Here is a 26,040-nt window from a genome sequence, read left to right as displayed (position 1 = left end):
TCACATGACACAATTTAACATAAATCCTTCAAATGTGCCTCTATAATAATAATTTCTCCATATGAAAACAAAAATAAAACGTAGCAACTTGGCCAAAACAACATTTTACTTTCACTTTTAGCAACATTACAGAGAAATAAATATTATTACCAATGTGCACCGTCGAAAGTGTTCCAAAAAGGAACAAAAGTATGACGAAATACATTTTGAATGCGCACATGAATGTTGAATGGCCCGAAAATAATACGAATAATAGGGCTATCTTAAATAAATTCTGCGTCAAAATCCCAGGTGAGATGCAAAGTGCAACAACAGTGCACCTTGGCTTTCTCTATAAGGTGAACGCCAGTCTTTCCTCATGTAACGTGGTCAAACAAGTTTGGTTGGTTGTGTAAACTATATTTGTAGCTAGGCCTACTTCATGCAATATGCGCATAATCTTACCTTTATTCATTGGTATCTTTTATTATTATAATGACTTAAAAGCACAACAGGGGTCCAATAATTATTGGAATAGTCAAATGTGGAATGCATTGTTGAACACACAAGGGCTACTGAGGCGTTCACATTGGTTAATCAAAGCTGTCCTTTATTAATTAATAATTTATTATACTTTCCATAAAAAACAAAAACAAAACATATTTAAAAAGCAGTTCAGTGTGTGTGTGTGTGTGTGTTTCTGTGTGTGCAAAGATTGAAATGATTGGTCTCTAGTTTAAAATAGAAATAGACTAATGGTTCCAATACCAATAAATTAAAATGTCCAACATATTGGCGATTTACCAATCCATTTGTTGAAAAATAATTTGATAAATTTTATTAAAACAAGGAATTACACTACGATATTCAAAATATCCAAATGTTAATAAATAACTATTTCATATCCAAGCCGATCTGCTTGGGAATTACCACATTTAGATTGACAGTATTTGTTGATTAACAAAACAAAACCACGCGTTCTTTGCTGGATTTGAATGCGTTGTCAGTCACTCCCAGTGGCTAAGAGAATAGAGAGAGAGTCATTATGGGAATGGGTGCTTGCTATAGCTGCACTAACAGTATGAATGCTAATGACAATAATATACTGAACAAAAATATAAACGCAACATGCAACAATTTAAAAGATTTTGCTGAGTTACAGTTCATATAAGGAAATCAGTCAATTGAAACAAATGAATTAGGCCCTAATCTATGGATTTCACACGACTGGGCAGAGGTGCAGCCATAGGTGGGCCTGGGAGAGCATAGGCTCACCCACTTGCGAGCCAGGCCCAGCCAATCAGAATGAGTTTTCACCCACAAAAGGGCTTTATTGTGGAGGTCCTGAGCTGGCATGGTTACATGTGTTCTGCGGTTGTGAGGCTGCTTGGATGTACTGCCAAAACAACGTTTGGGGTGGCTTATGGTAAAGAAATTAACATTCAACTGCTCTGGTGGACATTGCTGAAGTCAGCATGCCAATTGCACACTCCCTCAAAACTTGAGACATCTGTGGCATTGTGTTGTGGTGTGACAAAACTTTTTAGAGTGGCCTTTTATTGTCCACAGCACAAGGTCCACCTGTGTAATAATCATGTTGATATGCCACACCTGTCAGGTGGATGGATTATCTTGACAAATGATAAAATGCTCACTAACAGGGATGTAAACACATTTGTGCACAACATTTGAGAGAAATAAGCTTTTTGTGAGTAAGGAAAATTTCAGCTCATGAAACATGGGACCAGCACTTTACATGTTGCGTTTACAGTATATTTTTGTTTAGTGTACAATAATTTAGATAACTAAGAATTACACCTAAAGAACATAGTAATGGAGCAGTTAGTATTACATGTCCATGTAGTCTCATGATGCTGATATTTGTAAAAGGATGTTGGGATGTTAGTTAATACATGGGTTGTACAGTCAATGGGCATGTTAGTTAATATGGGTTGTATTGTCAATGGGCATGTTAGTTAATATGGGTTGTACTGTCAATGGGCATGTTAGTTAATATATGGATTGTACTGTCAATGGGCATGTTAGTTAATATATGGATTGTACTGTCAATGGGCATGTTAGCTAATATGGGTTGTACTGTCAATGGGCATGTTAGTTAATATATGGATTGTACTGTCAATGGGCATGTTAGCTAATATGGGTTGTACTGTCAATGGGCAGGCACCAGTAGCCTAGATGGATGCAGGGTGGTATGGCTGAAGGCACCAAATCCGTTAAGTGCACTTTCAAGAATGAGATTGTATTACATATATAAACTCAGCAAAAAAAGAAACGTCCCTTTTTCAGGACCCTGTCTTTCAAAGATAATTAGTACAAATCCAAATAACTTCACAGATCTTAATTGTAAAGGGTTTAAACACTGTTTCCCATGCTTGTTCAATGAACCATAAACTATTAATGAACATGCACCTGTGGAACGGTCGTTAAGACACTAACAGCTTACAGACAGTAGCCAATTAAGGTCACAGTTATGAAAACTTAGGACACTAAAGAGGCCTTTCTACTGACTCTGAAAAACACCAAAAGAAAGATGCCCAGGGTCCCTGCTCATCTGCGTGAACGTGCCTTAGGCATGCTGCAAGGAGGCATGAGGACTGCAGATGTGGCCAGGGCAATAAATTGCACTGTCTGTATTGTGAGACGTCTAAGACAGCGCTACAGGGAGACAGGACGGACAGCTGATCATCCTCGCAGTGGCAGACCACGTGTAACAACACCTCACAGGATCGGTACATCCGAACATCACACCTGCAGGACAGGTACAGAATGACAACAACAACTGCCCGAGTTACACCAGGATCCCTCCATCAGTGCTCAGACTGTCCGCAATAGGTTGAGAGAGGCTGGACTGAGGGCTTGTAGGCCTGTTGTAAGGCAGGTCCTCACCAGACATCACCGGCAACAACGTTGCCTGTGGGCACAAACCCACCGTCGCTGGACCAGACAGGACTGGCAAAAAGTGCTCCTCACTGACGAGTCACGGTTTTGTTTCACCAGTGGTGATGGTCGGATTCGCGTTTATCGTTGAAGGAATGAGCGTTACACCAAGGCCTGTACTCTGGAGCGGGATCGATTTGGAGGTGGAGGGTCCGTCATGGTCTGGGGCAGTGTGTCACAGCATCATCGGACTGAGCTTGTTGTCATTGCAGGCAATCTCAACGCTGTGCGTTACAGGGAAGACATCCTCCTCCCTCATGTGGTAACCTTCCTGCAGACTCATCCTGACATGACCCTCCAGCATGACAATGCCACCAGCCATACTGCTTGTTCTGTGCGTGATTTCCTGCAAGACAGGAATGTCAGTGTTCTGTCAGTGTTCTGCCATGGCCAGCGAAGAGCCCGGATCTCAATCACATTGAGCACGTCTGGGACCTGGTGGATTGGAGGGTGAGGGCTAGGGCCATTCCCCCCAGAAATGTCTGGGAACTTGCAGGTGCCTTGGTGGAAGAGTGGGGTAACATCTCACAGCAAGAACTGGCAAATCTGGTGCAGTCCATGATGAGGAGGAGATGCACTGCAGTACTTTATGCAGCTGGTGGCCACACCAGATACTGACTGTTACTTTTGATTTTGACACCCCCTTTGTTCAGGGACACATTATTCCATTTCTGTTAGTCACATGTGTGTGGAACTTGTTCAGTTTGTGTCAGTTGTTGAATCGTGCTATGTTCATACAAATATTTACACATGTTAAGTTTGCTGAAAATAAACGCAGTTGACAGTGAGAGGACGTTTCTTTTTATGCTGAGTGTATATATACATTGAGGGAAAAAAGTATTTGATCCCCTGCTGATTTTGTACGTTTGCCCACTGACAAAGAAATGATCAGTCTATAATTTTAATGGTAGGTTTATTTGAACAGTGAGAGACAGAATAACAACCAAAAAATCCAGAAAAACGCATGTCAAAAATGTTATAAATTGATTGCATTTTAATGAGGGAAATAAGTATTTGACACCCTCTCAATCAGAAAGATTTCTGGCTCCCAGGTGTCTTTTATACAAGTAACGAGCTGAGATTAGGAGCACACTCTTAAAGGGAGTGCTCCTAATCTCAGCTTGTTACCTGTATAAAAGACACCTGTCCACAGAAGCAATCAATCAATCAGATTCCAAACTCTCCACCATGGCCAAGACCAAAGAGCTCTCCAAGGATGTCAGTGACAAGATTGTAGACCTACACAAGGCTGGAATGGGCTACAAGACCATCGCCAAGCAGCTTGGTGAGAAGGTGACAACAGTTGGTGCGATTATACGCAAATGGCAGAAACACAAAATAACTGTCAATCTCCCTCGGCCTGGGGCTCCATGCAAGATCTCACCTCGTGGAGTTGCAATGATCATTAGAACGGTGAGGAATCAGCCCAGAACTACGCGGGAGGATCTTGTCAATGATCTCAAGGCAGCTGGGACCATAGTCACCAAGAAAACAATTGGTAACACACTACGCCGTGAAGGACTGAAATCCTGCAGCGCCCGCAAGGTCCCCCTGCTCAAGAAAGCACATATACAGGGCCGTCTGAAGTTTGCCAATGAACATCTGAATGATTCAGAGGAGAACTGGGTGAAAGTGTTGTTGTCAGATGAGACCAAAATCGAGCTCTTTGGCATCAACTCAACTCGCCGTGTTTGGAGGAGGAGGAATGCTGCCTATGACCCCAAGAACACCATCCCCACCGTCAAACATGGAGGTGGAAACATTATGCTTTGTGGGTGTTTTTCTGCTAAGGGGACAGGACAACTTCACCGCATCAAAGGGACGATGGACGGGGCCATGTACCGTCAAATCTTGGGTGAGAACCTCCTTCCCTCAGCCAGGGCATTGAAAATGGGTTATGGATGGGTATTCCAGCATGACAATGACCCAAAACACACGGCCAAGGCAACAAAGGAGTGGCTCAAGAAGAAGCACATTAAGGTCCTGGAGTGGCCTAGCCAGTCTCCAGACCTTAATCCCATAGAAAATCTGTGGAGGGAGCTGAAGGTTCGAGTTGCCAAACGTCAGTCTCGAAACCTTAATGACTTGGAGAAGATCTACAAATAGGAGTGGAACAAAATCCCTCCTGAGATGTTTGCAAACCTGGTGGCCAACTACAACAAATGTCTGACCTCTGTGATTGCCAACAAGGGTTTTGCCACCAAGTACTAAGTCATGTTTTGCAGAGGGGTCAAATACTTATTTCCCTCATTAAAATGCAAATCAATTTATAACATTTTTGACATGCGTTTTTCTGGATTTTTTTGTTGTTATTCTGTCTCTCACTGTTCAAATAAACATACCATTAAAATTATAGAATGATCATGTTGTAAGGGATCGGGGGTTGGCAGGGTCTAGACAGAGTCTGACACTTCCCCGATCTACAGAGAGGGGGAGTCATCAGACTCGATCTGGTTCACCTGAGTTCTGAGCACACCTGTCAGTAATTAGTGTAGGATTTAAGGTGTGCTCAGAAGCTCAGTCGGCGCGAGGTATTGTTCCATTGTGACTTGCTAAGCGTTTTGTTCCGAGAGAGAGAGTTTGTTGTTTTTGATTACCTGTGTATCCGACCTGTGCCTTGTTGTTTGACTCCCCGTATTGCTTAATCCTCTGCTTGTCTACCCCAGTGATTACCGTCCTCTGATCCTGTGCCTGTGCCCTCGACTACGACTAAGCCCGCTCCATTGGTACCTCTGCCTGTCTATGCCTGGCCCGGTTTTGACCACAGCCCTCCCGACCACGATTAAGCTATTCCCTTGTCTGTACTCTAATAAAGCATCGCTATTCTGCGATTGGATCTTACCACTCTGTCCGAGTATTCATTACACATGTCTTTGTCAGTGGGCAAACGTACAAAAATAGCAGGGGATCAAATACTTTTTTCCCTCACTGTATATATATATATATATATATATATATATATATATATTATATTTTATATATATTTTATATATGTGTATATATATGTGTATATATATATGTGTATATACAGTATATATGTGTATATACAGTGGGGAAAAAAGTATTTAGTCAGCCACCAATTGTGCAAGTTCTCCCACTTAAAAAGATGATAGAGGCCTGTAATTTTCATCATAGGTACACGTCAACTATGACAGACAAATTGAGAAAAAAAAATCCAGAAAATCGCATTGTAGGATTTTTAATGAATTTATTTGCAAATTATGGTGGAAAATAAGTATTTGGTCACCTACAAACAAGCAAGATATCTGGCTCTCACAGACCTGTAACTTCTTCTTTAAGAGGCTCCTCTGTCCTCCACTTGTTACCTGTATTAATGGCACCTGTTTGAACTTGTTATCAGTATAAAAGACACCTGTCCACAACCTCAAACAGTCACACTCCAAACTCCACTATGGCCAAGACCAAAGAGCTGTCAAAGGACACCAGAAACAAAATTGTAGACCTGCACCAGGCTGGGAAGACTGAATCTGCAATAGGTAAGCAGCTTGGTTTGAAGAAATCAACTGTGGGAGCAATTATTAGGAAATGGAAGACATACAAGACCACTGATAATCTCCCTCGATCTGGGGCTCCATGCAAGATCTCACCCCGTGGGGTCAAAATGATCACAAGAACGGTGAGCAAAAATCCCAGAACCACACGGGGGGACCTAGTGAATGACCTGCAGAGAGCTGGGACCAAAGTAACAAAGCCTACCATCAGTAACACACTACGCCGCAAGGGACACAAATCCTGCAGTGCCAGACGTGTCCCCCTGCTTAAGCCAGCATGTCCAGGCCCGTCTGAAGTTTGCTAGAGTGCATTTGGATGATCCAGAAGAGGATTGGGAGAATGTCATATGGTCAGATAAAACCAAAATATAACTTTTTGGTAAAAACTCAACTCGTCGTGTTTGGAGGACAAAGAATGCTGAGTTGCATCCAAAGAACACCATACCTACTGTGAAGCATGGGGGTGGAAACATCATGCTTTGGGGCTGTTTTTCTGCAAAGGGACCAGGACGACTGATCCGTGTAAAGGAAAGAATGAATGGGGCCATGTATCATGAGATTTTGAGTGAAAACCTCCTTCCATCAGCAAGGGCATTGAACATGAAACATGGCTTGGTCTTTCAGCATGACAATGATCCCAAACACACCGCCCGGGCAACGAAGGAGTGGCTTCGTAAGAAACATTTCAAGGTCCTGGAGTGGCCTAGCCAGTCTCCAGATCTCAACCCCATAGAAAATCTTTGGAGGGAGTTGAAAGTCCGTGTTGCCCAGCGACAGCCCCAAAACATCACTGCTCTAGAGGAGATCTGCATGGGGGAATGGGCCAAAATACCAGCAACAGTGTGTGAAAACCTTGTGAAGACTTACAGAAAACGTTTGACCTGTGTCATTTCCAACAAAGGGTATACAACAAAGTATTGAGAAACTTTTGTTATTGACCAAATACTTATTTTCCACCATAATTTGCTAATAAATTCATTAAAAATCCTACAATGTGATTTTCTGGATTTTTTTTTCTCCTTTTGTCTGTCATAGTTGATGTGTACCTATGATGAAAATTACAGGCCTCTCTCATCTTTTTAAGTGGGAGAACTTACACAATTGGTGGCTGACAAAATACTTTTTTTCCCCACTGTATATATATATATATATATGTGTGTATATATATGTTTTTTTTTTTTAAAGGACCAATTATATTACCTCCATTTGTCAGGATTGGCTCCCTCTCTAGACATGCATTGCTGCCTTGACCTGGAACAGCAGAACTAACATCAGTACTTCCATAGTTTCAACAGCATTCACTGTCTATGTAAGTAATATAAGATAGAATAACAGGCAATACTTTTGAATAACATTACCAGAGTCACTGGAAGTGCTGCTAGCGTCATCCTTTGTCACTGGGAAAAGAGAATATTATCACTCTTTAGTTAGATACAGATATACAGTATTCACTGCTGATCATTGGTCATCTATAGGCATGCATATTCCCAATTGAAATTCAATTAATTAACTGAAAAATCCTCATAACACACAATGGGCAATTTAAAATGTATGAATTTAATTCACTTCCTGATTTTACTGAATCGAAAACTACCCGTTTGGTACATAGAAGATGTGACTTTACATTTCACGTCAGTGTCATAATACTCCTATTCAGTACAGATAATTCATTAGTTAGTTAGAATGAATTTGTCATGTTGTTCCCCACTATGTTCACAGTGTCTAACACAAAACACACGGCCAAGGCAACAAAGGAGTGGCTCAAGAAGAAGCACATTAAGGTCCTGGAGTGGCCTAGCCAGTCTCCAGACCTTAATCCCATAGAAAATCTGTGGAGGGAGCTGAAGGTTCGAGTTGCCAAACGTCAGTCTCGAAACCTTAATGACTTGGAGAAGATCTGCAAATAGGAGTGGAACAAAATCCCTCCTGAGATGTTTGCAAACCTGGTGGCCAACTACAACAAATGTCTGACCTCTGTGATTGCCAACAAGGGTTTTGCCACCAAGTACTAAGTCATGTTTTGCAGAGGGGTCAAATACTTATTTCCCTCATTAAAATGCAAATCAATTTATAACATTTTTGACATGCGTTTTTCTGGATTTTGTTGTTGTTATTCTGTCTCTCACTGTTCAAATAAACCTACCATTAAAATTATAGAATGATCATGTTGTAAGGGATCGGGGGTTGGCAGGGTCTAGACAGAGTCTGACACTTCCCCGATCTACAGAGAGGGGGAGTCATCAGACTCGATCTGGTTCACCTGAGTTCTGAGCACACCTGTCAGTAATTAGTGTAGGATTTAAGGTGTGCTCAGAAGCTCAGTCGGCGCGAGGTATTGTTCCATTGTGACTTGCTAAGCGTTTTGTTCCGAGAGAGAGAGTTTGTTGTTTTTGATTACCTGTGTATCCGACCTGTGCCTTGTTGTTTGACTCCCGTATTGCTTAATCCTCTGCTTGTCTACCCCAGTGATTACCGTCCTCTGATCCTGTGCCTGTGCCCTCGACTACGACTAAGCCCGCTCCATTGGTACCTCTGCCTGTCTATGCCTGGCCCGGTTTTGACCACAGCCCTCCCGACCACGATTAAGCTATTCTCTTGTCTGTACTCTAATAAAGCATCGCTATTCTGCGATTGGATCTTACCACTCTGTCCGAGTATTCATTACACATGTCTTTGTCAGTGGGCAAACGTACAAAAATAGCAGGGGATCAAATACTTTTTTCCCTCACTGTATATATATATATATATATATATATATATATATTATATTTTATATATATTTTATATATGTGTATATATATGTGTATATATATATGTGTATATACAGTATATATGTGTATATATATATATATATATGTGTGTATATATATGTTTGTTTTTTTTAAAGGACCAATTATATTACCTCCATTTGTCAGGATTGGCTCCCTCTCTAGACATGCATTGCTGCCTTGACCTGGAACAGCAGAACTAACATCAGTACTTCCATAGTTTCAACAGCATTCACTGTCTATGTAAGTAATATAAGATAGAATAACAGGCAATACTTTTGAATAACATTACCAGAGTCACTGGAAGTGCTGCTAAGCGTCATCCTTTGTCACTGGGAAAAGAGAATATTATCACTCTTTAGTTAGATACAGATATACAGTATTCACTGCTGATCATTGGTCATCTATAGGCATGCATATTCCCAATTGAAATTCAATTAATTAACTGAAAAATCCTCATAACACACAATGGGCAATTTAAAATGTATGAATTTAATTCACTTCCTGATTTTACTGAATCGAAAACTACCCGTTTGGTACATAGAAGATGTGACTTTACATTTCACGTCAGTGTCATAATACTCCTATTCAGTACAGATAATTCATTAGTTAGTTAGAATGAATTTGTCATGTTGTTCCCCACTATGTTCACAGTGTCTAACTGCTAGTTATTCTTTAGGTGTTCCCTTCCTTGAGAAACCTTTTATTGACTATGACTCACAGTCCTCCTCTCATTTTACTGTCACACCCTGATCTGTTTCACCTGTCTTGTGCTTGTCTCCACCCCCTCCAGGTGTCGCCCATTTTCCCCATTATCCCCTGTGCATTTATACCAGTTTTTTCTGTTTGTCTGTTGCCAGTTCGTCTTATCTCGTCAAGCCTACCAGCGGTTTTCCCGTACTCCTGCTTTCGCTCTAGTCCCTGTTTTCTAGTTTTCCCTGTTTTGACCATTCTGCCTGCCCTGACCTTGAGCCTGCCTGCCGTTTTGTACCTTAACACACCACCCTGGATTATTGACCTCTGCCTGCCCTGAGACTGCCTGCCATTCTGTACCTTTTGAACTCTGATCTGGACTACTGACCTCTGTCTGCATCTGGGTCTTATCCTGAGGTCTGATATTTACAAGTCTATATACCACATGACTTGTGATAAAGGTGATTAAAGCAACCCTTGCACCGAAAAGCAAACATGACAGGCCCTGTTGTATTGTTCCTTCTTAAACTCACCTTTGAAAACTCCATGAAGGCGTTTTTTAAAATAATACCAGGAATCAATGTTATCAGTCAATCATTCTTAATTGTAATTATAATCTACACTCTGTTGCGTGAAATAAATTGGAGCCTTCTCTGCTTTCAACAACTGTAAAACATAATATGATCTCCAGTCTTCCCAGACATGCTCAATACGGCCTTTCCTTTTTCATTGCCTGAAAGTAACAGAGTCATGTGAACAGAATAACTCTGCAAGTCCATGGTTAAGTCTGTTTGATTAACATTGTGCTTTATACTGATCGGCATTGTCCAAAACAACAAGTAGACAATAATGGGGCCAAACTATTCATCAGTATGTGATTAATAAACATAACTGATGTGTAAAATCAAGGATTAGGGGGCTGTCATTAATTTAATCCTCAAAAGTCATAATTAAATCACTACAATTAACACTCATAAGATGGCCCATCATTATACATATCCTTACCAGATCTTTTCTATTGCAATGCTACTGACATACATGTAATTGTTAAAGGAAGGAAGAAAACATAACATTGTATAAGCAGTACCATTTAGAGGTGCCTGGATCCCAGTAAGTGGTAGAGCTCCTGTTTTACCAGCACCTATAACAATGGAGCAAGATGTTAACGCCAAATATGGCAGGTTTGAAATTGTATCAGAAACAGTGGGAAGAAACAGTGGAAACACATGGGAAGAAAAATCAATATATAATACTTCACTTTGTTTGACCTCCTGACTCAAGATTGACTAAAATCATGCACTAATGTGAAAAAAAGGTTGCAACATGCCAACTCTCTTCAGAAAGGACCATAATCACTTCAGTTTATCTCACAGAACAATAACAATACGGAAAAAAACATACTTTATGAAATTCATTCACAATGTGAGAAACTTACATATTTTGCCTTTCTTCCAAAGAGCAAACAGTGTGATAACCACGGTTAACAGGAGGACCACAACACCAACAACAGCACCAATGATAACAACTGTGACTTGGCTACAATCATAGCATTTTCCATCTGCATGGAAGACAAGATAAGAGGACATATTCAGCATTAACAATAACATCTTACACATTGAGCTTGAAAGAACAGTTGACTCACATTTTAATATTCTGCATTCATGACCTCATTAGAGACTCATAAACGTCTGATTTTACCACAATTGATAACCATGCTAATAACTGCTTTGTTGAAAATAGATACAGTACCGGTATATTAAACATAAGGACTACTTTACCCCATTTGACCACATCTGGCTCCTTCAACATTGCATGGTTGACATAACATTCATATGTTTCCTTGTCATCCTCTGGAATCTGCACACTCATCCTGATCTGGTAGGTGTCGTCATCATTGGGTAAGACTCCGTCAGACTGCACTCCATCATGTTTCGTCAATTGGACCCCATTCTTCTTAATATGCATTACCACATCTTTGGGAAGGAAACCTGTGGCCATGCAAGTCAGTCGGATATGTCCTGCAATTTTGGCTTTTTTAGCAAAAGCATGGACCTTTGGAGGGGCTAAAGAGGGAATAAACAGAGAACATGAGTGTTTCATGTCTGATCTCACATGTACAAATATACCTTTTCTGTAATCCACATTTACACTATTTGAAGTTCAGATGACCATTCAAATGTTAGCTTGTTTTTTAATAAGTACTCACAGTCAGCTCTACTGAAATATTTGTCCCCATATTCCATGAATTTGGACAGCCAGTCCACACACTCCTTCTCCAGGTAGCCCTTGGTGTACTGGTTGAGGATCTGCACCCCGTCCCACTTCCTCTTAGTCGGCTCAGCTTGAACGACTGGGGCCACCCACTGCATAGTGGCATCATCAAAGGCCAGGAAGTCGTCACCATCGTAGCTGTATTGGTCAGTGCCCTTTATGAATTTCAATGTGCCGTCACTCTGTTTGGCAACCTTACAGCCATGCTTCCACTGAAGGATATGGACATCTGAGAGGAAAAACAAGTAGAATAGGAGAGGGAATGCCTTACCTATGGTATGGTCAAGTCTTTTTGCATTATACTTAGAAGTGAATCCATTATCTTTTAGATTTAGTAAAATATCTACAGTAGGCTATGTAGAGTGATACAAATGCAAGTGTGGTTTCGCACCAGTGTCGTTGTGCCTCATACGGTCCATCAGGATGTTGACATTGACTTTGAACCACTGTTCCTTGCTCTTGCGTGACTGGGTGCCTTTTTCCCAGTAGTCTGCTGGCAGCTTGTCTCTCATCCAGTCCTGTTTGGGAATCTTCTTCTTTGCCACACTGTCATAGTAGTCAATCTGTTTGTCATTCATCAGACCCATGGCAGTGAATTCATGGATACCAGGCAATTGTACTGGTTTTGATAGGGCAGTGTAGACGTAACTCAGCGACCATGTCTCTAGTGGTCACAAAGGGGAGCAAATGGGTTAGTCAAAACTCCTGAGTAGAGATGTAAAAGAATTGAGGAAGTGATGGGAATTCAAAAAAAAAAAAAGTATGGATAATAGTAAGCATAGTAACATCATAGTCATTGTCTTGGTATGACATCTAGGCTACCTAATCAATCAATCCATTATTTTATTGGAACTTTGTATAATTCAATTATGTATTAGACTCATTTGTTGTTTTAAAAGAGACTAAAGAAGACTCAACTGAGACAAAGCACTTTTATGTGACAGTCATACTATACTGAACAGAAATATAAATGCAACAATTTCAAAGATTTGACTGAGTTACAGTTCATATAAGGAAATCAGTCAATCGAAATAAATAAATTAGGCCCTAATCTATGGATTTCACATCACTGAGAATATCAAAATGCATCTGTTGGTCACTGATACCTTTTTAAAAAAGGTAGGGGCATGGCTCAGAAAACCAGTCAGTATCTGGTGTGACCACCATTTGCCTCATGCAGAACGACACATGTCCTTTGCATAGAGTTGATCAAGCTTTTGATTGTGGTCTGTGGAATGTTGTCCCACTCCTCTTCAATGGCTGTGCAAAGTTGCTGGATATTGGCAGGAACTGCAACACGCTGTCGTACACGTCGATCCAGAGCACCTCAAACATGTCTGGTGAGTATGCAGGCTATGGAAGAACTGGGACATTTCCAGCTTCCAGGAATTGTGTACAGATCCTTGCAACATGTGGCCGTGCATTATCATGCTGAAACATGAGGTGATGGCGGTGGATGAATGGCATGACAATGGGCCTCAGGATCTCGTCACGGTATCTCGTGCATTCAAATTGCCATCGATAAAATGCAATTGTGTTCGTTGTCCGTAGCTTATGCCTGCCCATACCATAACCCCACCGCCACCATGGGGCACTCTGTTCACAACGATGACATCAGCAGAACGTCTCGCCCACATGATGCCATACATGGGGTCTGCGATTGTGAGGCCGGTTGGACGTAGTGCCACATTTTTCTAAAATGACGTTGGAGGCGGCTTTTTGTCGAGAAATTAACATTCAAATCTCTGGCAACAGCTCTGGTGGACAGTCCTGCAGTCAGCATGCCAATTGCACGCTCAAAACGGGAGACATCTGTGGCATTGTGTTGTGTGACAAAGCTCTACATTGTAGAGTGGCCTTTTATTGTCCCCAGCACAAAGTCCACCTGTGTAATGATCATGCTGTTTAATCAGCTTCTTGATATGCCACACCTGTACGGTAAATGGATTATCTTGGCAAAGGAGAAATGCTCACTAGCAGGGATGTAAACAAAATTGTGTTAAATTTGAGAGAAATAACCTTTTGTGCATATGGACATTTTCTGGGATATTTTCTTTCAGCTCATGAAACATGGGACCAACACTTTACATGTTGCCTTTATATATTTGTTCAGTGTGTATAGCTTTATCACCTGACACCTGGCAGTTCCAACCAATCAAACTGTCTTTTATGTTGCCAGGTAAAAATGATTTTCTCAGGTGTGCAATCAATGGAACTTGCCAGCAGCAACAAGGAAACATCGCAATATAAAGGCTGACAGAACTAGCCTACCATTAAACAAAAAGTTTGAGTCATCATCAATAACATGAACATTAAAATACAAAATGTATTTTGAAAGTTGGTGAATCATCCTTTTTTAATTATTATTTAAGGAGCAACATATCAAAACATTACATGTACAACATTACAACCGACATAATAGGCTAGTCACTGAAAAGGGCTTTTTAAGTTCATTATTGATTTGAAAAATAACGTAGGCTTGAAAAATAACGTAGGCTATATATGGCTCTGCCAATAAATTTTAATTTTACTTATGACATATTTTCTAGAAGTAAAATCATTCTTACCACTGTTCACTGTTGAAAGTGTCCCAAACAAGAGCAGAACTACGACGAAATACATTTTTAATCCTCACATGTATTGTATATGACCCGAAGATATACAAATATCCTCAATTCTGTGTCAAATTCAGATCCGCCCCACAGTGCTACGACTGTGCACTCTTGGCTTTCTCTAACAAGTAAACTCCTGTGCTGAGCCTGATCATAAAGTGGAACTGGTGTTGGTACAAAGTCCAAACTCTCTTCTTTGATGTGACTGTACTTCATAAGCAATACTCACACCCTTCACTTTTCCACATTTTGTTACCTTAGAGACGTATTTCTAAAATGTCTTAAATTAAATGTTTTGCTCATCAATCTACACACAATACCCAATGATGACAAAGCGAAAACAGTTTTTTTGAAATGTTCGCAAATGTGTATACAGTACCAGTATAACGTTTGTACACACCTACTCATTCAAAATGTTATTCTTTATTTTTACATTGTAGAATAATAGGGAAGACATCAAAACTATGAAATAACCCATATGGAATCATATAGTAACCCAAAAAAATGTTACACAAATAAATATATTTATATTTGAGATTCTTCAAAGTAGCCACCCTTTGCCTTGATGACAGCTTTGCACTCTTGGAATTCTCTCAACCAGCTTCATGAGGTAGTCACCTGGAATGCATTTCAATTAACAGGTGTGCCTTGTTAAAAGTTAATGTGTGGAATTTCTTTCCTTCTTAATGCATTTGAGACAATCAGTTGTGTTGTGACAAGGTAGGGGTGGTATACAGAAGATAGCCCTATTTGGTAAAATACCAAGTCCATAATATGGGCTATCTTCTTATTATGGCAAGAACAGCTAAAATAAGCAAAGAGAAACAACAGTCCATCATTACTTTAAGACATAACCAGCATGGCTACCACAGCATTCTGCAGCGAAACGCCATCCCTTCTGGTTTGCGCTTAGTGGGACTATCATTTGTTTTTCAACATGACAACAACCCAACACACCTCCAGGCTGTGTAAGGGCTATTTGACCAAGAAGGAGAGTGATGGAGTGCTGCATCACATGACCTGGCCTCCACAATCACCCGACCTCAACCCAATTGAGATGGTTTGGGATGAGTTGGACCGCAGAGCGAAGGAAAAGCAGCCAACAAGTGCTCAGCTTATGTGGGAACTCCTTCAAGGCTGTTGGAAAAGCATTCCAGGTGAAGCTGGTTGAGGTCGGGGGATTGTGGAGGCCAGGTCATCTGATGCAGCACTTCATCTGCCCTTCACTTCAATAGCCCTTACACAGCCTGGAGGTGTGTTGGGTCATTGTCCTGTTGAAAAACAAATGATAGTCCCACTAAGCCCAAACCAGATGGGTTGGCGTTTCGCTGCAGAATGCTGTGGTAACCATGCTGGTTAAGTGTGTCTTGAATTCTAAATAAATCACAGACAGTGTCACCAGCAAAGCACCCCCACACCATAACACCTCCTCCTCCATGCTTTACGTGGGAACTACACATGCGGAGATCATCCGTTCACCCACACCGCGTCTCACAAAGACACACCGGTTTGAACCAAAAATCTCAAATTTGGCCACCAGACCAAAGGACAAATATCCACCGGTCTAATGTCCATTGCTTGTGTTTCTTGGCCCAAGCCTTATTGGTGTCCTTTAGTAGTGGTTTCTTTGCAGCAATTCAACCATGAAGGCCTGATTCCCACAGTCCCCTCTGAACAGTTGATGTTGAGATGTGTCTGTTACTTGAACTCTGTGAAGCATTTATTTGCGCTGCAATTTCTGAGACTGGTAACTCTAATGAACTTATCTTCTGCAGCAGAGGTAACTCTGGGTCTTCCTGTGGCGGTCCTCATGAGAGCCAGTTTCATCATAGCGCTTGATGGTTTTTTGCGACTGCACTTGAAGAAACTTTCAAAGTTCTTGAAATTTTCTGGATTGACTGACCTTCATGTCTTAAAGTAATGATGGGCTGCTGTTTCTCTTTGCTTATTTGAGCTGTTCTTGCCATAATATGGACTTGGTATTTTACCCCCCCTACCTTGTCACAACACAACTGATTGGCTCAAACACATTAAGAAGTAAATAAAATCCACAATTAATTGAAATGCATTCCAGGTGACTACCTCATGAAGCTGGTTGAGAGAATGCCAAGAGTGTGCAAAGCTGTCATCAAGGCAAAGGGTGGCTACTATGACACTCCCGAGTGGCGTAGTGGTCTAAGGCACTGCATCGCAGTGCTAGCTGTGCCACTAGAGATCCTGGTTCGAATCCAGGCTCTGTCATAGCCGGCCGCAACCGGGAGACCAATGGGGCGGCGCACAATTGGCCCAGCGTCGTCTAGGGTAGGGGAGGGAATGGCCGGCAGGGAGGTAGCTCAGTTGTTAGAGCATGGCGTTTGCAACGCCAGGGTTGTGGGTTCGATTCCCACGGGGGGCCAGTATAATTTTTTTTTTTTTTAAATGTATGCACTAACTGTAAGTCGCTCTGGATAAGAGCGTCTGCTAAATGACGTAAATGTAAATGTAAATGTTATTACAGATTTAAGTAAGGATGGACTTTGTCTTTGCTTATTCGAGCTGTTCTTGCCATAATATGGACTTGGTCTTTTACCAAATAGAGCTATCTTCTGAATACCAACCCTACCTTGTCACAACACAACTGATTGGCCCAAACCCATTAAGAAGGAAAGAAATTCCACAAATTAACTTTTAACAAGGCACTTCACCTGCATTCCAGCTGACTACCTCGTGAAGCTGGTTGAGAGAATGACAAGAGTGTGCAAAGCTGTCATCAAGGCAAAGGGTGGCTACTTTGAAGAATCTCAAATATAAAATATATTTTTTTTATATTTAACACTTTTTTGGTTACTACATGATTCCATATGTGTTATTTCATAGTTTTGATGTCTTCACTATTATTCTACAATGTAGAAAATAGTAAAAATAAAGAAGAACCCTGGAATGAGTAGGTGTTCTAAAACTTTTGACTGGTACTGTAAGTATTCAGACCCTTTACTCAGGACTTTGTTGACGCACCTTTGGCAGCAATTATAGCCTCAAGCTTCCCTGGGTATGAGGCTACAAGCTTGGCACACCTGTAGTTGGGGAGTTTCTCCCATTCTTCTCTGCAGATCCTCTCAAACTCTGTCAGGTTGGATGGGGAGCGCCGCTGCACAGCTATTTTCAGGTCTCTCCAGAGATGGTTAAGTCAGGTTTAAGTCCGGCACTGGCTGGGCCACTCAAGGACATTCAGAGACTTGTCCCGAAGCCACTCCTGCTCTTGGCTGTGTGCTTAGGGTCATTGTCCTGTTTGAAGGTGAACCTTCGCCCCAGTCTGAGGTCCTGAGCGCTCTGGAGCAGGTTTTCATCAAGGATCTCTCTGTACTTTGCACCGTTCATCTTTCCCTCAATCCTGACTAGTCTCCCAGTCCCTGCCACTGAAAAATATCCCCAGAGCATGATGCACGTGCCAGGTTTCCGACAGACGTGACGCTTGGCATTCAGGCCAAAGAGTTCCGTCTTGGTTTCATCAGACCAGAGAATCTTGTTTCTCATGGTCTGAGAGTCCTTTAGGTGCCTTTTGGCAAACTCCAAGCGAGCTGTCGTGTGCCCTTTACTGAGGATTGGCTTTCGTATGTCCACTCTACCATAAAGGCCTGATTGATGGAGTGCTGCAGAGATGGTCGTACTTCTGGAAGGTTCTCCCATCTCCATAGAGGAACTCTGGAGCTCTTTCAGAGTGACCATCAGGTTCTTGGTCACCTCCCTGACCAAGGCCCTTCTCCCCCGATTGCTCAGTTTGGCCGGGCGGCCAGCTCCAGGAAGAGTCTTGGTGGTTCCAAACTTCTTCCATTTAAGAATGATGGAGGCCACTATGCTCTTGGGGACCTTCAATGCTGCAGAAATGTTTTGGTACCCTTCCCCAGATCTGTACCTCGACACAATCCTGTCTCGGAGCTGGAACCAAAAGGGGTTCTCCTATGAGGGCTCTACATGGAACTTTAAAGGGTTCTACCTCGAACCAAAAAGGGTTTTACCTGGAACCCTAAAAAGGGTTCTCCTATGGGGACAGTCGAAGAACCCTTTCGGAACCCTTTTTTCTAAGAGTGAAAATCATACATTTTTGGGGAAATTTAAACTTTTCTGCTTATAGCAACTGTTATAACAGTAAAACATAATATGTCCTCTACAAGTCCTGAAATTATTTCTTACTTGGTGTGTTGGTCATGTTCAAATTGGTCACTCCATTTCCATTCCTGAAAGTAACAGTCATGTGAACAGAATAACTTTGCAAGTACATGGTTAAGTCTGATTCATTGATGTTGTGCTATTTACTGATCGGTACTGTCCAGAACAACAAGTAGACATTATGGGACCAAACTATTCATCAGTATGGGAACATTATTTGAGGTGTAAAAACATGGATTGGAGAGGCTGTAATTAATGTATTCCTCACAAGACGTTATTAAATCAACCAAATGACAATCATGAGTTGGCCCATCATTAGACACATCCCAACCAGATCATTGGTATTGCTGTGCTACTGCTATACATGTCAGACTTCTAGCGGTAAAATGAATGATATTGCATCAACAGTACCATTTAGATGGGACTGGATCCCAGGAGGTGGTAAAGCTTCTTGTCCCTATAGGATAACCCTTCGAAGAACACTTTTTGGTTCCAGGTAGAACCTAATTGGGTTCCATGTAGAAACCTTTCCACAGAGGGTTCTACATAGAACCAAAATCGGTTCTACCTGGAACCAAAAAGGGTTATCCTAAGGGGGCAGTTTTGGAACCCTTTTTTCTAAGAGTGTACCACATGATTTGTGATAAAGGTGATAAAAGTAAACTTTGCAATTAAAAGCAAACATGACAGGCCTTGTTGTATTGTTCCTTAACTCGCCTTTGGAAAACACCATGAAGCCGTGTTCGCTTAAATGTCAGGAATCAATGTTATAAGCCAATCATTCTTATTTGTAGTTATAATTTTCTCGGAAAATAAATAAATGGAACATTTTCTGCTTATAGCAACTGTTATAACAGTAAAACCTAATATGTCCTCTACAAGTTCTGAAATTATGTCTTACTTGCTGTGTTGGTCATGTTCGAAATGGTCACTCCATTCCCATTGCCTGAAAGTAACAGGACTGGATCCCAGGAGGTGGTAAAGCTCCTGTATTACCAGCACCTAAAACAATGGAGCAAGGTGTTAAAGACAATTATGCGAGTGGACAAAAACAGTGGAAAATTAAATATACGATATTTCACTTCGTTTGACCTCCTGACTTCAGATTTACTAATGCCCTGATGTGGGGGGGGGGGGAGGGTATGGGATGGACCACGGGAATTATTTGCTAGGATAATAATTGCTTGTCAATGAATTAAATGTAATACAATGGCAATCCGGGTTATATGTTAGAATCCTACGCGTGAACTGCCGACATTATTACGCATATGAATTGATAATGATGGAAAATAGGATATGCATAATTTTAAAAAAATAGTTATATAGATATATATAGAGAGAGGTGAAAGCATTGGAAATGCTTTTGGCGGTTAATCTGCTTCTGTTTTGTGGGTGGCACTGTGTGCTGTTTTCGATGGATGGATCCTGGCCTCTCGGGGCCTTAGGGATACGGAGGGACGTGGGTGGGATGCTGATCACTGGGATGACGGCTCAACTTGGGATGGGGAGGGGCTTTAGCGGGGGAATTAGTGGAGAACAATTGAAGGGTTACTCCATAGCAATGCAAATATCACAGTACAGCTACAGTGGGGAAAAAAAGTATTTAGTCAGCCACCAATTGTGCAAGTTCTCCCACTTAAAAAGATGAGAGAGGCCTGTAATGTTCATCATAGGTACATGTCAACTATGACAGACAAATTGAGAAAAAATGTTCCAGAAAATCACATTGTAGGATTTTTTATGAATTTATTTGCAAATTATGGTGGAAAATAAGTATTTGGTCACCTACAAACAAGCAAGATTTCTGGCTCTCACAGACCTGTAACTTCTTCTTTAAGAGGCTCCTCTGTCCTCCACTCGTTACCTGTATTAATGGCACCTGTTTGAACTTGTTATCAGTATAAAAGACACCTGTCCACAACCTCAAACAGTCACACTCCAAACTCCACTATGGCCAAGACCAAAGAGCTGTCAAAGGACACCAGAAACAAAATTGTAGACCTGCACCAGGCTGGGAAGACTGAATCTGCAAGAGGTAAGCAGCTTGGTTTGAAGAAATCAACTGTGGGAGCAATTATTAGGAAATGGAAGACATACAAGACCACTGATAATCTCCCTCGATCTGGGGCTCCACACAAGATCTCACCCCGTGGGGTCAAAATGATCACAAGAACGGTGAGCAAAGATCCCAGAACCACACGGGGGGACCTAGTGAATGACCTGCAGAGAGCTGGGACCAAAGTAACAAAGCCTACCATCAGTAACACACTACGCCACCAGGGACTCAAATCCTGCAGTGCCAGATGTGTCCCCCTGCATTTGGATGATCCAGAAGAGGATTGGGAGAATGTCATATGGTCAGATGAAACCAAAATAGAACTTTTTGGTAAAAATTCAACTCGTCGTGTTTGGAGGACAAAGAATGCTGAGTTGCATCCAAAGAACACCATACCTACTGTGAAGCATTTTGGGGCTGTTTTTCTGCAAAGGGACCAGGACGACTGATCCGTGTAAAGGAAAGAATGAATGGGGCCATGTATCGTGAGATTTTGAGTGAAAACCTCCTTCCATCAGCAAGGGCATTGAAGATGAAACGTGGCTGGGTCTTTCAGCATGACAATGATCCCAAACACACCGCCCGGGCAACGAAGGAGTGGCGTCGTAAGAAGCATTTCAAGGTCCTGGAGTGGCCTAGCCAGTCTCCAGATCTCAACCCCATAGAAAATCTTTGGAGGGAGTTGAAAGTCCGTGTTGCCCAGCGACAGCCCCAAAATATCACTGCTCTAGAGGAGATCTGCATGGAGGAATGGGCCAAAATACCAGCAACAGTGTGTGAAAACCTTGTGAAGACTTACAGAAAACGTTTGACCTGTGTCATTGCCAACAAAGGGTATATAACAAATTATTGAGAAACTTTTGTTATTGACCAAATACTTATTTTCCACCATAATTTGCAAATAAATTCATTAAAAATCCTACAATGTGATTTTCTGGAAAAAAAATTCTCATTTTGTCTGTCATAGTTGACGTGTACCTATGATGAAAATTACAGGCCTCTCTCCTCTTTTTAAGTGGGAGAACTTGCACAATTGGTGGCTGACTAAATACTTTTTTCCCCCACTGTATATGGACACTCAATCATTACGCTATTTTTTACAAACATATATAATGATAAATAGACTTGAAACTTGTATCTCAGTATGGTGTATGGTGAAATAAGTATAGCCAGTTATAATTGTAATGGCTTAGCTGATAATAACAAAAGAAGAACAATATTTACATGGTTCAAAGAGAAGGAATATAATATCTATTGTATACAGGAAACTCATTCAATAATTCGAGATGAAATAGAATGGAAAAAAGAATGGGGGGGGGGAAATATAATTCTCCCATGGGCAAAGAAATTCAAAAGGGGTGATGATATTAATTAATAGTAATTTCGATCCGAATGTGCAAATTGTACAAATAGATACACAAGGTAGATGGATTATTTTAAATATGTTATTGGACCATAAACGGATATGGCTCATTAACCTTTACGGACCAAATAATGATGATCCACAATTCTTTGACAATATAATAAATTATCAAGCCTGCAAGCAACTCAAGACAATATTATTATGGTGGGGGATTATAATACTGTTTTAAATAGCTCAATGGACCGTAAAGGAAATCACACCACAAACAATCGCCCACATGCTCTTAAGGAAATTGTGAATGTCATGGATACATTAGAACTAGTAGATATATGGAGGCTTAAATATACTGATCTAGTGAGATATACATGGCGGAGACTGAATCAAGCTAGTCGTCTTGACTTCTTTCTTATCTCATTCTCGTTGGCACCAAAAGTAAAAAAAGTGTTGATAGGGGACAGAATGCGGTCGGACCATCATATAATAGGCATATACATTACTCTTACTGAATTTCCACGTGGGCGAGGATATTGGAAATGTAATCAAAGCCTATTGGATGATAATTTATTTATAATTAGAACAAAGGAATTTATAACTGACTTTTTCCAACATAGCATAGGTACAGCGAATCCCCTTATTGTATGGGACACCTTTAAATGTGCCTTTAGAGGCCATGCAATTCAGTACTCATCTCGAAAACAAAAGCAATTTAGGTCAAAAGAGTTTATACTAAGAAAGGAAATAGAAAGTCTAACAGAACAGATAGATGGCAATAAAAACTGTAACATAGAGGCTCAGAATAGATTAGAGGAAAAACAAAAAGAAATGGAGAAACTTATTCAAGAAAGATCAAGTGTAATATATTATAAAAATAAAGCAAACTGGATGGAATATGGGGAAAAATGCACAAAATTCTTTTTTAATCTTCAACATAGGAATGCTACCAAAAAGAACTTAATGAAACTGGTTACAGTTATAGCAAAATGTATAGCGCATAGAATTAAAAAGGTATTGTCGGATATTATTCATTCTAATCAGACAGGTTTTTTACATGGAAGATACATTGGAGATAATATAAGGCAAGTATTGGAAACAATAGAACATAATGGAAAATATGGGAAACCAGGCCTGCTATTCATAGCAGACTTTGAAAAGGCATTTGATAAAGTTCGACTGGGGTTTATATATAAATGCCTGGATCTCTTATAAAATGGGTCAAAATCATGTATAGTAACCCTAGGTGTAAAATAGTAAATAATGGCTATTTCTCAGAAAGTTTTAAACTGTCAAGAGGAGTGAAACAAGGTTGTCCACTATCGGCATATCTATTTATTGTGGCCATCGAGATGTTAGCTATTAAAATCAGATCCAATAATAATATCAGAGGATTAGAAATACAGGGCTTAAAAACAAAGGTGTCATTGTACGCTGATGATTCATGTTTTCTTTTAAATCCACAACTAGAATCCCTCCACAGCCTCATAGAGGATCTAGATACATTTTCTAACCTCTCTGGATTACAACCAAATTATGACAAATGTACTATAATACGTATTGGATCACTAAAAAATACATTTTTTACATTACCATGTAGTTTACCAATAAAATGAGAAAAAAATATTCACTTTTATTTGGAACGGCAAGCCAGACAAAATTAAAAGAGCATATTTATATAATGAATATGAATTCGGAGGACAGAAATTATTAAATATTAAAGCATTAGACCTATCACTAAAAGCTTCAGTCATACAAAAGTTATACTTAAATCCGAACTGGTTCTCGAGCAAATTAGTAAGATTGTTTCACCCAATGTTCAAGAAAGGCCTTTTTCCCTTTATTCAGATTACAACCTCTCACTTTCAGTTATTTGAAAAGGAAATAATCTCCCAAATGTCACTATTTCTAAAACAAGCCATAGAAAGTTGGTTGCAATTTCAATTTAATCCTCCAGAAACGACAGAACAAATAATGCAACAAATATTGTGGTTGAATTCAAATATACTAATTGACAAAAAACCTTTATTTTTTGACAGAATGTTTAAAAAAGGTATAATCTTCGTAAATGATATCATCGGTAGGACTGGTGGAGTTATGTCGCACATGCAGCTAACAAAAACATATGGAAATGTCTGCTCTACCCAAAATTACAACCAAATAATTGCAGCCTTACCGCAAAAGTGGAAGTGGAAAGTCGAAGGGGGAGAAAGTAAGGAACTTGTCTATCGGCCTTGCATTAAAGAACATAATTGGTTAAGGAAAACTGTGATAAATAAAAAAGTATATCAGTTTCACTTAAGGACCAAAGGATTGACAGCCATCCCATATAGATTGCAAAATAGTTGGGAAGAGATCTTTGACGTACCGATCCCATGGCATAGTGTTTATGAACTGACACGCAAAACGACACCGTATTCAAAAATTTGAATCTTTCAATTTAAATTATTATACAAAATTCTTGCTACCAATAGAATGTTATTTATATGGGGGATACAATCTTCCCAGCTCTGCAGATTTTGCTGTGAAGAGACAGAATCATTAGATCATTTGTTTTGGTTCTGTCCATTTGTAGCTTGTTTTTGGACACAGGTCCAGGAATGGCTAAAGGATTGCAATATTTACCTGGAACTAACCTTGCAGATAGCATTACTGGGTGATCTGAAAAGTCATAGTCAATCAATCAATAATATATTAATACTTTTAGCAAAAATGTTTATTTTTAATTCACAATCTGTAGAAGCAATGAGAATAGAAAGGTTCAGAACTTTTGTAAAACATCACAGTACGGTTGAAATATATATGGCAAATAGAAATCCTATATGGATGGTGTTAAGAGATAGATGGGAGGTATTGAATAGAGTTGAAGGATGGGACTAATAACAAATAACAACAAATAATAACAAAGATAGCTAATAATGTAAGCATACTGTGTCCATAATAAGTATATAGGTTGTATGTTGGGAGCTTTTGGGAAAGAGCACAGTTAGAAAGATATGGCATATAGAAGCAAACCGGATGGACATCATGAAAATGATCGGAGAGGTTGAGAGTAGAAGTTCAGGAGCAAAAAATAATAATATTTAAAAAAATATATATATATACAGTGGGGAAAAAAAGTATTTAGTCAGCCACCAATTGTGCAAGTTCTCCCACTTAAAAAGATGAGAGAGGCCTGTAATTTTCATCATAGGTACACGTCAACTATGACAGACAAAATGAGAAAAAAAAATCCAGAAAATCACATTATAGGATTTTTTATGAATTTATTGGCATATGATGGTGGAAAATAAGTATTTGGTCAATAACAAAAGTTTCTCAATACTTTGTTATATACCCTTTGTTGGCAATGACACAGGTCAAACGTTTTCTGTAAGTCTTCACAAGGTTTTCACACACTGTTGCTGGTATTTTGGCCCATTCCTCCATGCAGATCTCCTCTAGAGCAGTGATGTTTTGGGGCTGTCGCTGGGCAACACAGACTTTCAACTCCCTCCAAAGATTTTCTATGGGGTTGAGATCTGGAGACTGGCTAGGCCACTCCAGGACCTTGAAATGCTTCTTACGAAGCCACTCCTTCGTTGCCCGGGCGGTGTGTTTGGGATCATTGTCATGCTGAAAGACCCAGCCACGTTTCATCTTCAATGCCCTTGCTGATGGAAAGAGGATTTCACTCAAAATCTCACGATAC

At 40.4% G+C, this 26,040-nt stretch overlaps 1 protein-coding gene across 3 annotated transcripts; it reads right to left on the bottom strand.

Moving 5' to 3' along the window:
* Nucleotides 1-568: 568 nt before the first annotated feature.
* On the bottom strand, nucleotides 569-15,025 carry LOC121572559 (major histocompatibility complex class I-related gene protein). 3 transcript variants are annotated; one of them, XR_006661318.1, is made up of 10 exons: nucleotides 14,749-15,025; nucleotides 12,573-12,845; nucleotides 12,117-12,410; nucleotides 11,689-11,973; nucleotides 11,346-11,468; nucleotides 10,998-11,051; nucleotides 9,510-9,549; nucleotides 9,352-9,402; nucleotides 7,808-7,846; nucleotides 7,658-7,700 (listed from the first exon to the last, which is right to left on the bottom strand). XR_006661318.1 is itself a non-coding variant. In XM_045222093.1 (9 exons), the coding sequence occupies exons 1-9, from the start codon at nucleotides 14,801-14,803 to the stop codon at nucleotides 983-985; spliced, it is 1,191 nt and encodes a 396-aa protein (XP_045078028.1). In that variant the 5' UTR covers nucleotides 14,804-15,023; the 3' UTR covers nucleotides 569-982. The 3 variants fall into 3 exon arrangements, 1 of the variants encoding a protein (XP_045078028.1); XR_006661319.1 differs by lacking the exons at nucleotides 7,658-7,700; nucleotides 7,808-7,846 and adding an exon at nucleotides 569-999; XM_045222093.1 differs by lacking the exons at nucleotides 9,352-9,402; nucleotides 9,510-9,549 and adding an exon at nucleotides 569-999 and having other exon boundaries at nucleotides 7,650-7,700; nucleotides 14,749-15,023.
* Between the last annotated feature and the right edge of the window lie 11,015 nt (nucleotides 15,026-26,040).

This window comes from Coregonus clupeaformis, chromosome 8 (assembly GCF_020615455.1).
Source record: "Coregonus clupeaformis isolate EN_2021a chromosome 8, ASM2061545v1, whole genome shotgun sequence".
Taxonomy (NCBI): domain Eukaryota; kingdom Metazoa; phylum Chordata; class Actinopteri; order Salmoniformes; family Salmonidae; genus Coregonus; species Coregonus clupeaformis.
Note: the sequence above shows the minus strand (reverse complement) of the source record. Positions and strands in the feature narration are given on the sequence as shown.